The sequence below is a fragment of the Podarcis erhardii genome (genome assembly GCF_964252035.2).
Source record: "Podarcis erhardii genome assembly, chromosome: 5".
NCBI lineage: Eukaryota > Metazoa > Chordata > Lepidosauria > Squamata > Lacertidae > Podarcis > Podarcis erhardii.
Window position 1 is genome coordinate 56,875,819 of NC_138509.1, and position 12,036 is coordinate 56,887,854.

At 38.5% G+C, this 12,036-nt stretch overlaps 1 protein-coding gene across 2 annotated transcripts in view; it reads right to left on the reverse strand.

Annotated features, from left to right (window-relative positions):
• The window catches only part of SUFU (SUFU negative regulator of hedgehog signaling), a 71,244-nt gene that overhangs the window by 43,809 nt on the left and 15,399 nt on the right, over nucleotides 1-12,036 (reverse strand). For both annotated transcript variants that reach the window (XM_081864003.1, XM_081864002.1), the window contains exons 4-5: nucleotides 3,370-3,512; nucleotides 566-651 (exon numbers count right to left, since the gene is read on the reverse strand). In XM_081864003.1, the coding sequence (XP_081720129.1) occupies nucleotides 566-651; nucleotides 3,370-3,512 (229 nt within the window). The remainder of the gene's footprint in view (nucleotides 1-565; nucleotides 652-3,369; nucleotides 3,513-12,036) is intronic.

Here is a 12,036-nt window from a genome sequence, read left to right on the forward strand (position 1 = left end):
GGTTTCTGCATCTGACCCTCAGGAGCTCCCAACTAGGTCATGTGTCTCTCAATGTCATAACCCCACCAGTTCTGCTCCACACAAACCTTAAGGGCTTTTGCCTGGATGGAAAGTATCCTTAAACTGTACTAATGCTTCTTACTTGGCCTGGATGGAAGTGGGAGAGATGGGGGTGGGTGGGACAGTGAAGAAACCTCTTAACTTTGATGTGGGTGGAATGTATCTCACAAAATGTAGAGAGGTATTCTCTGCCCACCCATGCCTCTTACCCTGCCCACTTTTGCCTCCAGCATGCACCCCTGCACCCAAAGTTCTCTTTGAGGGTGTGTAGCCACTGGTCTGAACAAGGTTCCACAAACTTTGAGCAAAAAGACTGAAAAATTCAAATTGAGCTTTGACATCAGAATAAACCATGTCAATGTATATGCAGATATCCCAAACTACATAATTTATTCCAGGTGTAGAATTTATAAGCTTTTATGATTGCATTCATCTTTATCAGGCAATATTTCTTTAAAGAATATTTATAATACTGTTTTTAGTCAGCTGGCAATGCTGTACTTACACAGGAACAGTCCGAAGCAGTTCCAATATACCCTGTCCGTTCCACTGCTGTGCTGCATGAAGCTCCTCTGTACAGACGCCAACAATCTGGAAAAGGGGTTAAAGGGGGAGGGTACACACTTATAACATATATTAGGATCAGATTCTACATTGGAGTACCATATCCAAGGCTTGAGACTCTGGTTATACACTCTTTTTTGAGAAATCCCTCCTCCATCACATTTCATCTAGATTTCATTTAGCATGAACTAGATTTACTATGAGGGACGCGGGTGGCGCTGTGGGTTAAACCACAGAGCCTAGGATTTGCCAATCAGAAGGTCAGCGTTTCGAATCCCCGCGACAGGGTGAGTTCCCGTTGCTCGGTCCCTGCTCCTGCTAACCTAGCAGTTCGAAAGCACTCCGGGGTGCAAGTAGATAAATAGGTACCGCTCTGGCGGGAAGCACAACGGCGTTTCCGTGCGCTGCTCTGGTTCGCCAGAAGTGGTTTAGTCATGCTGGCCACATGACCCGGAAGCTGTCTGCGGACAAACACCGGCTCCCTTGGCCTATAGAGCGAGATGAGTGCGCAACCCCAGAGTCGGTCACGACTGGACCTAATGGTCTCAGGGGTCCCTTTACCTAGATTTACTATGAAGGATATCACAGTTGGTAGAGCATGAGACTCTTAATCTCAGAATCATGGATTTGAGCTGCATGTTGGACAAAAGATTCCTGCACTGCAGGGGGTTGCGACTAGGTGATCCTCATGTTCCCTTCCAATTCTACAATTCTGTGATTTTGTGATCCCTGATTGGGCATCTTATGATAAGTACTAATTCCATAATATGGATTTGTACCTGGGGCGGTTAGATTAGTATTGACCATAGCTTTCCTGATTCAAATATCATGTCAAACTATAGTCAAAGGAAACCCAGAAATGAAGAAGGAAAAGGAAAAGGAAATATGTCAGCCCATGGCACATTCTCAGTCTTCCTGTCAGAACTTAGCAAGATGACTAATAAGGACAAGGGCATGGCTATACAAATCCTTCACATTTGTTTTCACATGTTGAGCTCCTCAACAGAACCATAGAGATGAAGCAACAATATTGCATCTGCAAAGCCTAGATCTTTTCTGGAATAATACACACAGCCAACTGTATATGGAGTGATCTGTTCATTGGCATAGTGGAAGCCAATACATCATTCTGAGGTTAAACAAGTTTGCTACCATTGCAACATACCAAGCTATGCCAGATCAGTAAATATCACCAGCTGCCTCGGAAATCAAGACACACACAAAAACTAAAAAAACCTTTAAACACACAATAATTGCTAAGTTAACTACAATACTTCAATACCAGTTGGAATATACTTTGTTTTGTATGTAAAAAAATAGATATTGCGGACTGTATCATGGTAGAGTTTTCCCGCTGCCCTGTTAAGGCCTATGAATAAGCAACTGTAGTAGTAATATTTTGCAAAAAGTCAGGGATAGCAATTCTCCCAGCTTTACTCTGTTTAAACCCAGATTTATGTATTTGCAGTTCTTCACTTTTCCGCTGCTATTAATACTCTCAGAATACTTACAAAACCTCCTAGTAACTGATATATTAAGCTTAGGTATAAGATGGACACCAACACTAAACACTAAAGCTGGAAAGTATTTCAACTAAGATTGTTGGTGTATTAAAAAGATACTATGTACATAAGGAATACAGTGGTACCTTGGTTTATGAACTTAATCCGTTCCAGAAGTCCGTTCTTAAACCAAAGCTTTCTTGAACCATGGTGTGCTTTCCCATAGCAGCGGGGGACTCAATTTACAAATGGAACACACTCAACAGGAAGCAGAACATGTTCTGCTTCCAAGGCAAAGTTCACAAACCAAAACACCTACTTCCAGGTTTGCAGTGTTCTTAATCCAAGTTGTTCATAAACTAAGCTGTTCTTAAACCAAGGTACCACTGTACTTTGTTTACTGTACAATGTACTGTACACTGTACAATTTACACTGGGATCCTAAGCTACCTGGTGACAGTTTCTGTTCCTGACACTAGCCTTTAAGCAGCTTTTACCTCAGGCCAAATTCTCTGAACCTCCACCCCAGTCAATTACTCCCACAACCCAGTCCAGTTACCGGGGACAATCAGCCTCTGTACCCCAAAGCTCCTATTGCTGTACTTCTGGTTGCCTGAACAGTTTAGCCAACTTAAAAAACCCAGTTGTGTGGCCTTCCTCTGGTAAGACCTTACACAGGGTACCCTCTCAGACCAACTCAGCCACCGGCTCCTTACTCCTGATCTTCACCAGACAAGTGTTATTATCACAGTGGGAATTAATATTCAGGCCTCAACTTTTCCCTCAGCTTATACTGGAGGTTTCCTGAACAATAGCACATCACCTGAACCATTTCTCCATGCTTCTTAAGGCAAGGGCTAGCACACCATAAAAAAACCCCTGGAAATCAGAATCCAAGAATATGCATTCCATGAATGAAAGCACTTCATCCAATTAAGTTGACAAGAACAAGAAAATATGCAGAATTTACTCAGGGTACTGGAAAGCTTTTCACAGCTGAAAAGGCTCAGTATCATATTAGATATACATAGCAATAAAAAAACCTGACATTTGAAAAATATTATTAAAGTGACATGAAATATTACCATAATGTATGATGGAAAAGATCTAGTTTTGCTTTCAGCCATGCCAAACCTGCACCTGCTTTTAAGTACCACAATCTCATTTCAAAGAAAACTCCATTGTTCATTTCAGTTATTAGCTCCTTAAATGAATACCCAGAATATTGATTCTGTTACCATACCTGAAGAAAAGTCACCACCCCAAATGGTGTTTGAACTGGCTGCATTTGTGGATCTTCAGTCAGCAGCATATGTTGGATCCTCGACTCACTGTTGTCTAACGGACTATGCCACGATACATGATCACCACTACAAAATGTATTTTCTAGTGGGGAAAGAGAAATATGAGCAATGAATACATATTTCTAGCTGCTTTAAAAAAAAAAGATGCCTGCACAAAAAGCCTTAACAACGCTGAGGAAACATCCTCACAAAACAAGATATATAATTTTTCCTATTACTGTTACCCATCTTAAGTGGTGATATAGTACAAAAAACAAAAAAGGAGAGAGACTGCTTGATAAAGCTATGTTGATATTTGGTGCATCAACTTGTTAATACCAACATTATAGAAAGGCGAGTAGCTCTTGCCTATGAACAGGGAATCTGTATGTTGGGGTTCATGTAAGATGAGTGGTTAATGTACATAACAACCTGTGATTGTGCACATGCATCAAACCAGACCCCACTGCCATCACATGGTTGCATTAGGCCTGATTCTGGCTCCAGACTGCCATGGAGATTTGCCTCCCCCATCTCACCTAATGACCCACATGAGCCACAGGGACTGACTGTGGCCCCAGTTCTATATTAAGCAGTATGTAGTATATTCTTCTAATTTAACATGCAAATTGCAGCTCCACTCAACCAGCTGGACAAAGCATTTTAGTTATTTCAAGTCAACTGTAGTCTGGACTACATATGGATAATGTACACTGGCCTCACAAACATAATGTAGTGCTTGGTAACAGGAGGTTTAAAAGCATGGAGAGGAACAGCAAACTACAACACAGCTTTTTTTTGGCTCTGTCTTCTAGATGCAAGGGCTCCTGGAATTTGGTTGGAGAATGGGGTTCCAGGTGAACCACAGCTGTTGAAATGCTGGTTTAACACACATTTCATAAATGATCAGCTTCCCCACTCAATTTGATTTTTGTATTTAAACTGCTCAACATTAGCTGTGAAGTCAAGTGGAAAAAAGAGGTTAGAATCTACTTTCTCAGGAACAAATCTTTAAATACCAGCTGCAGCAAATCCACTGAAATGCAATCATGAAAACCAGCCTCACAGTCTGTTTGAAGTTACTTTCCCATTTGGGCAATAGAAGAGGTGACAAGTACATGATCTGCACTATTTTCCTCCTGCTATAGAGAGATACCATATGATAATGAAGTCTGAAAGATTATTTAAGGAAGGAACTGATCATCTTCTTTCTTCTTGCCAGATTGTAAATGGTCACAATGAGAGTCAGGAAAGCAGATAGAGCTTTCTAAATCAGACAACACTTCAGGAATGAAGGTAAGGTGGAACTCATCTCATTAACACATTATAGCTTGCTTGGTTCAGACATCTGGTATTCCTAATCTTATACTCTTCATACACACAAAATGTGCATGGTGCACTTCAGTTGCTCCCACTCAATGGCATGCTGTAATATGCATCAAGACTAGCATTCCTCTATTATCATATAAACTGATCTGTGTTTGTTTATGGATGATCCTTCTTCTCAACAGGCCTAAAATTGCAACATTCACACCTTGAATTAACAGCCATGCACTTCTGCAATGATACCAATCTTCTTTTCATTCTAGCACCTTTTATCAGTAGATTAAAAGGAGACCCACCATACCAAGATGCTCTTTAGAAAATTCTCATGATCATGACAAAATGAATGAGCTTTGAATAGAAACATTCCCAGTCTAGAATGCCTACGTATATTTCATGGAGAGCTCCCTTGACATGAAATTCTTCCTCTTGCTTGAAATGTAAACTAAGATTATTTCAAGTTTATATATTGACTATGAACCTGTGACATCTAGATTCATCATACTAACTAGGCTCCAGGCTCACATAGTCTATGAGATATCAGTTGGCCAGGAAAGCTCATTAGCTCACCAACCTTCCTTGCACTACAAATTCCCAAGGCAGTGCAAGAATGCACATAAATCCCAGAAAGGAGGTTTACAAATGCAAAACAAGACAGCAAGAACTCTTTAAAAAAGCAGAGGGTTTTTAAAAAATGTGTTCTGCAACTGATGCTTGTTATTGCATTTCTGAAGTTCACACATCACTATATTCAGTACAAATGAACACATCTTGGATGGATCTATCATTTCAGCAAGCATTAATGAATTGGTGACCAGAAAAGTTTCAGACAAATTCTGTTCAGTTGACAGGTTAAAAGACTGAATCTATTTAGCCTCTTGTGGTAACTCTGATCATCCACCAGATGTCCTCACTGTTAATTTAGGCATAAATTTAGTTCTACATTTTTTTAAAAAGCTGAATTTGACTTTTTACTTAAAAAAAAAAAAAAAGCAAGCTACCCAGGATTCCTAACCTTGACTATAGAAGTCTGAATTGAGGTTTAAAACGTATTTAAAATTTAAGAAACCTTAAACCAAAATTGTGACAGTTTGCTCAATATCAACATTATCCTGACGATGGAAATACAACTGTAGAGTATGGGGAGCACCCAGATTCTGAGCACAGAGAAGATTTTACAACATTACAGCTTAGATAAACAAAAGGGACATTTATTTGTAATGCACTGTAGCCCATAAGAGTAAGAAGAAAATAATGAGCAAAATAGTTAAGTAGATTTTCAAGTCTACTTAAGATGTACATAGGATTGGATCAGAAAATGCCTTCACCCCAATGGAAACCCTTTGCAGTTTCCCAGAACAGCCTCATTGTATCATCACCAAGCTACAACAATATGGCCAAAGGGTTGGGTGTGGGGAACATAAGTGCTGACATGAGTATAAAGGAAATGCCTCTCCATTAACTGGCAGATAAGGAAAAGTATCAGATAAGAATTGCTTAACACTAAATATGATAAACTGTTCAGTTACACCAGTTGCATAGTGTGAAAAAAAGAACTTACTGGTTGTTTAAAAATCAGTGTAAAATGGACTTCACATGCATTTAAAGACTTTAGTGGAAGAAGAACTAGAAGTGGTTGTTCTACAGCATTAAATAAACTTAACAGTCTAACTTAAATTTCAATTCCTAATACTTCCCAGGTCAGGTGGATCATCCAAGATTCTGCTGATTAACTAAATGTTTTAATGATGAAGGCCTCACAGTCACAGTTCTCCAAAATGAACAAAGCTACAAAGGCATTCATTCTTGAAGCCTGTCTTTCTGTCACAATATTCTGCATGTCAAATGCTCACTCAATTCTATGCTGATCGATCCCCGCATTTTTTTGCTGCCCAGACTCCTTTTCCTGGGAAATCCTAGCCATTTGGAGCTGGTTTTCAAATGCTAATGTCTCTGCTGGAGACCCACCTGTTTGTGTCTATTCGGGTGTAGACTACTTTAAAAATGTCTCTCTTCCCCACACAAACCACAAAATTCACAGTGACTGCTCAATTAAACTACAGAAAACCACCCATGTGAAAAATGATATGAAGGCCAATTCAAATCCCCTAGAGCCAGTAAACCCGATGTTAAAGCTTGAAAGCCAGGCCTTAACTCACCATACAGTGTCATGCAAGATCAGTCTTTCTATGGCAGTCCCAACAATACTAAGATGAAGTTACAATCTAGAGGACTCTTACTATGCTACTTGAGTTTAGTGACAAAACACAAGTTCTAAGGCAAGATTTTAATCAAATAGTGGTTTAATAATTCGTCCTCTCTTCTGTGAATTCAGCAGTTCTAACTAAAGGGTCTTGCAACCCTAAAACTGAAGACAACTTAACAAAATTCTTGACACAGGAACAATGATGTGGAAAGAGTAGCACAAACAAGGGTGTAGGACACAACAGGGCTTCTGTCTGTACTGTGCTTACCAGATTCTGCTTCAGCCAATTAACATTTTGTTGGGAAGCAGAGGCGGGGCAGGAGGAGCAGCCTACTTAGCTGTCAGAGAGAGTTTCTGCGTTATACACCAGGTTTAATCATTCACGCCTGCCAACTTTTGAAGATGTAAAAGAAAGAGTTAGCTCTTTCCCTGGTCCACAGCTGCTGCTGTCCTCATCACAGCAACTACTACTACTAAGAGAAAATGTCCAAGGTAAAGCCTCCAATTATTGCAGCGACACATGTCAACCACACATAACATTGCTAGATATACTAGAAGCAAAACGTATGTCAAACTGAGACTGGGGAAACCCAAGTACAAATCTCCATTCAGCCATGAAGCTCCCTCCCTGGGTGACCTTGATAACAATCTCTCAGCCTAACCTACCATACAAATCAGAGACTGGCCAGCTGTTAACATGCAACCCAACCCTTGTGGTTAACAGCAAGACAACCTCTGGTTTGTTTCCTGCCCACTGTGCTTGAGAATAGAGTAGTCTTTTATGCAGCATGCCCTAGCACACTGCTCATTCATAAACTATGGTTTCAATATGTCATGTGAATCATGGCAATGACTGGCACCATGTTACAATCATTTTGGTTCCAGGTTAAAAGTTAATTGTTTTTGCAGGCATTTTTAAATTTTAGAATTGGCTTTATAGTCTGCTTGTCTTGTTTTTACTTTCCTCCATGTCAATAATGCTTTGAATGATAACTTTACTATTTTCAGTGTATTTTATTTTTATGTTCTGTTTTGTAAGGCCTTTACATACTGCCCTCGTATCTTTACAGATGGACAGTTTAAAATATTTTTAGTAAACAAATAAACAAATTTCCATCACCTACAACATAAAGGAGAAGGGCAAAAGTCTGATGCTCACACTTGCTCATTCTCAAACTCCAAGCCATTTGGTTATTACACTTCAACTGGGCATTATTTTTTGAAAGAATGTCAAATCCTGCCAAAAGATGGTAGCAAACAAAAAACATCTTCTAGAATTAACAGAAGCATGAAGCTGTTTTAGTGGAAACTGTGAATTTCAACACTTAAAGTAGTTAAGCAATGAGGGTAAGTATAGTTTTGAAAAGCTTATGCACATGCCTATTTGCCAGTGGCTATCCATGTTTTGGGCTTCTTCCACTCAAAACTTTATATTATCACCCATTGGCTAAAATGCACATACAATAATCCTGACAAGCAAAGCTTTACAGAGAAGTCCCCTATCTAACACAATACCTACACTTTGTAAATCTGAAAGCAGACACATTTCTCCATTTCTTAAAAAATGCCAGCTATGATTGGGTTCTTTCCCACACATTTAATTCCTACCCAATATATCTTTCTGATGGTTACAGCCTTATATTTTGCCTTAGTAATGAATAAATAAGTAGCTCCCTAAAACTTGAGAACTGTCCAAAATCAGCACAAGACCTTTCTATTTAGTTGGTATGAACTGCCAGGGTTTTTATTTTTAAAGAAATAAATACATAGAAACTTGCACAGTTGTTTTTCACCAAGTATACATAGACATAATTATAATAAATTCATATGTAGATTTAAAAAATATTAATAGCACAAATTATATTATTCATAAAAAGAGCAAGCAACTGAAGAAATACTAATGTTTTGTCACTTCCTTTCTCTGCTTTTCTTACAGAGGAAGCTGGGGGTAGCCTAGAGTTATTGTTTGCAATCCATGCATCTTTGAAGAAATTACTGTAAATATAATTAGATGTTCCAAACACAGAGATATTACGGCACAGTCCTATGAAGTTCATGTGTACACTTCTGTGTTTAGAGTTTGAACGTGAAATAAAAGTTTTGCAAAATCTCGAAGAAGCTGTCTTTATTTTGTCTTTGTTGAATGACTGGAAAGTGGGACAGCTTTAATACAGCTGACCCTCTTAATTGTCTAGGCCTGGCCTACTATTACAATGATCTTGGCTCAAATCCATCTGAATTGGGGTGCAAAATGAACATATATATTTGTAATAAATAATTAAATGGAAAATCCCCACACTCAATGACTTGCAAGCAAACTGGCTATATTTTTTAAAATGTTTGGAAACTAAAAATAAACATTTTTTCCATGAAGCAAGCCAAATCTAAAACAGCCTTTGATGTAAACTTCCCCTGCTTCAGTCAGATGCTCAGCATGCACACACCACTGACACACTGCAAAGTTCTGTCGCAGAGCCCCACATAGTGATTTTAGTTCTCCAAGGGTCATTCTTTATGTAACTAAAATAGCATCCATGCCTGTGAGAAATGACACATTTACAGAAGTACAGTTTTGTTTTTTGTTTTGTTTTTCCTGGTGAAGTAAATCTCCCCATTCCCCCAATCTTAATGGTGCAATGAGGAGTGGGCATGCTTATAAACTGAAGGGATAAAAATTGTGATTTTTTTTTTTAATGAATAAATACAGATTATCAGTAGTTGCTTTGTACTTTGCATTATTGAAATAAAAGAGGAGACAGCTATTTTTCAATCTGCTGGCAGAACTTTAAAAGATGCTTAAGCTTTGTAGTTTCATGAAGTCCAGGCCTTCTATAATCCTTTTAAATATAGTCCTGATAATTCACTAAAAAAAAAAAAAAAATGGCCACTCAAGCCCAACATTCTGGGGAAGCAGAAGGAAGAGGAGAGTAACACTGAAGTATTCATGGCTAGATGTTGCCAACATTCTAACAGCAATCAACAGCAGAGGCTCAGCAGGGGCTCTTCTATACACAGAAGGCCCTATCATCTTACTTTCTCCGAAACAGCTTTCTCCCTAGATCATGAAAATCAATAAGGTTTTCGGCTATCAGGTTTTTTTTTTTAAAAAATACATTATTATAGCAGTGTGCAATATAGGTTCATTATAACCATTTTTTTAAAAGACAAAGAGAGACACAGGCAGAATAAAAATGCTGGAATGGATCCGCAGCTTCTGCTTGCGTTCCTTTCTGGAAGCAATGTTGGGGTGACTGGCTCCAGCAGGAATAATATGGGAAGAGGAGGGTGTGACAGACACCCTTCACTTAAGCTCAGTAATGTGACCACTACCTGTAGGTGTGTTTTAGATAAATCTCTGCCTATATTTCCTCAGAAGTTTTTCAATTAACTGTTCGTGATAGTGATTATATTTACCAGCAGCAATATATTATAATTAGGTGAAGGAGAACCCACAAACACTTAACCGTCATTCAGAACATCTAAATAAGGGTAAGGCACTTTTAGAACAAAATTTGAACTTTGTTTACACTCCAAGATGTTATATTGTAGATTAATGGTTACTTTTGATAGGTACAAATCTGTTTCAAACAGAGCTTTTAAGTTTGTTTGTTTTTAAATGATTTAAACCTGTCACTAGACATAAATTCTTTCTAGGATAACTATTGCCTTACACTACCCCATAAAACACTTCCAGCCCTTCTAGAGTCTTGACCTTCCCTCCAGGCAGATAGAACCTTGTCTGTCCGCATACAATCTCTATCTCTAACTGTCAGTCAATTCATTATCTGTCCTCACTGACATCAACCCTTTCTAATTCCACTCACATAGTCAGAGACCCCTTCCGCCCACCCAGACAGAAAGTCCCCATCTCCAATCCCAGGTCCCTATCAAACCCACAGACAATCTCCACCTGCATTCTATCAGACATTCCCTATCTGGATCTTAAATTCCATTCTCCCTCTCCCCCATTGGCTGATTGACTTGCCAGCTCCCACTGGCTGCCCTCAGCTAGATCTGACCTGCCTTTGGTGAGATCAACATGGGTCTTTTTCTCTGCGTGAAAAATGTCCTGTTTTGGCTTCTTGGCCGTTCTTTCATGGTTGCTTTGTTAGCTTTCTGCCGCTTTATCTTTTCTTTGCTATTTTCTTTTACCTATTATTCCGTTTCTTCCTTTGTTGAAATAAACAGAGAAAATTTCCTGGCTACACACCCCAAAGAAACGTGCTGCACACGCCTATTCATACAACATGAGTAGGTTTAATGAGTAGGCCCTTTTGGAAATGTGTTAAAAGAAATAACAAGCATACTGAGTTATGATCTCCTAAGAGATGCTGAGATAATAATATTTGCATACCTTAAGGCCTGAGAAATGACAGCTCATTTATGGACAGCAGCAAAAATGATTTGCCCAAAATGGATAAGCTCTACAGACACTGTGATACTGATTATCTGGGATATGGCATATATGGTGAAATTAAACAACTTCACGAGACAGATAGACTGATTAGCTTATTGTTTCAACAAAAGAAAAGCTCAATTTTTCAAAAAAGCACAAGATCAAATTAACCCACAGTTTTTATTCCAGTAATTTTATGTGTAGCAAAAATACATTTCATATTTGCACCATAATATTTGCTTGTAATTTTTAGCATTTTAATCAGCCTGTAATAATATTTGTTTTATGACATTGGTATATATTAAAACAACCACAGTTATTTAAAGATTTAAGCTGGTCTGTATATTTATATCTGATATTCTAAAGTTCTCTATGGACCAATCCATATAAAAAGAATGAAATGAAGAGAGATCAAAGCCAAGATTATGAAGATAATTGGACATAGACTACTGAAGTCTGCATCAAAGGAATTAAGAATAATCATACTTGGATGCCGCATTTGTTATCCACAAATCATGAAACAGTCTCAAAAGGCTCAAATATATAAATGGCAGTATCTCACTCTATTCATTTTACTTCCAGCAAATAAATATTTGAATTTGTTTGATCTGTCATGCAAAAATTCACAAACATATTAGTTGTAAGTAAACGGAATAAAAGCTGAGTGCCTCATAAAAGGCATACTACAAAAACAAAAGAAAA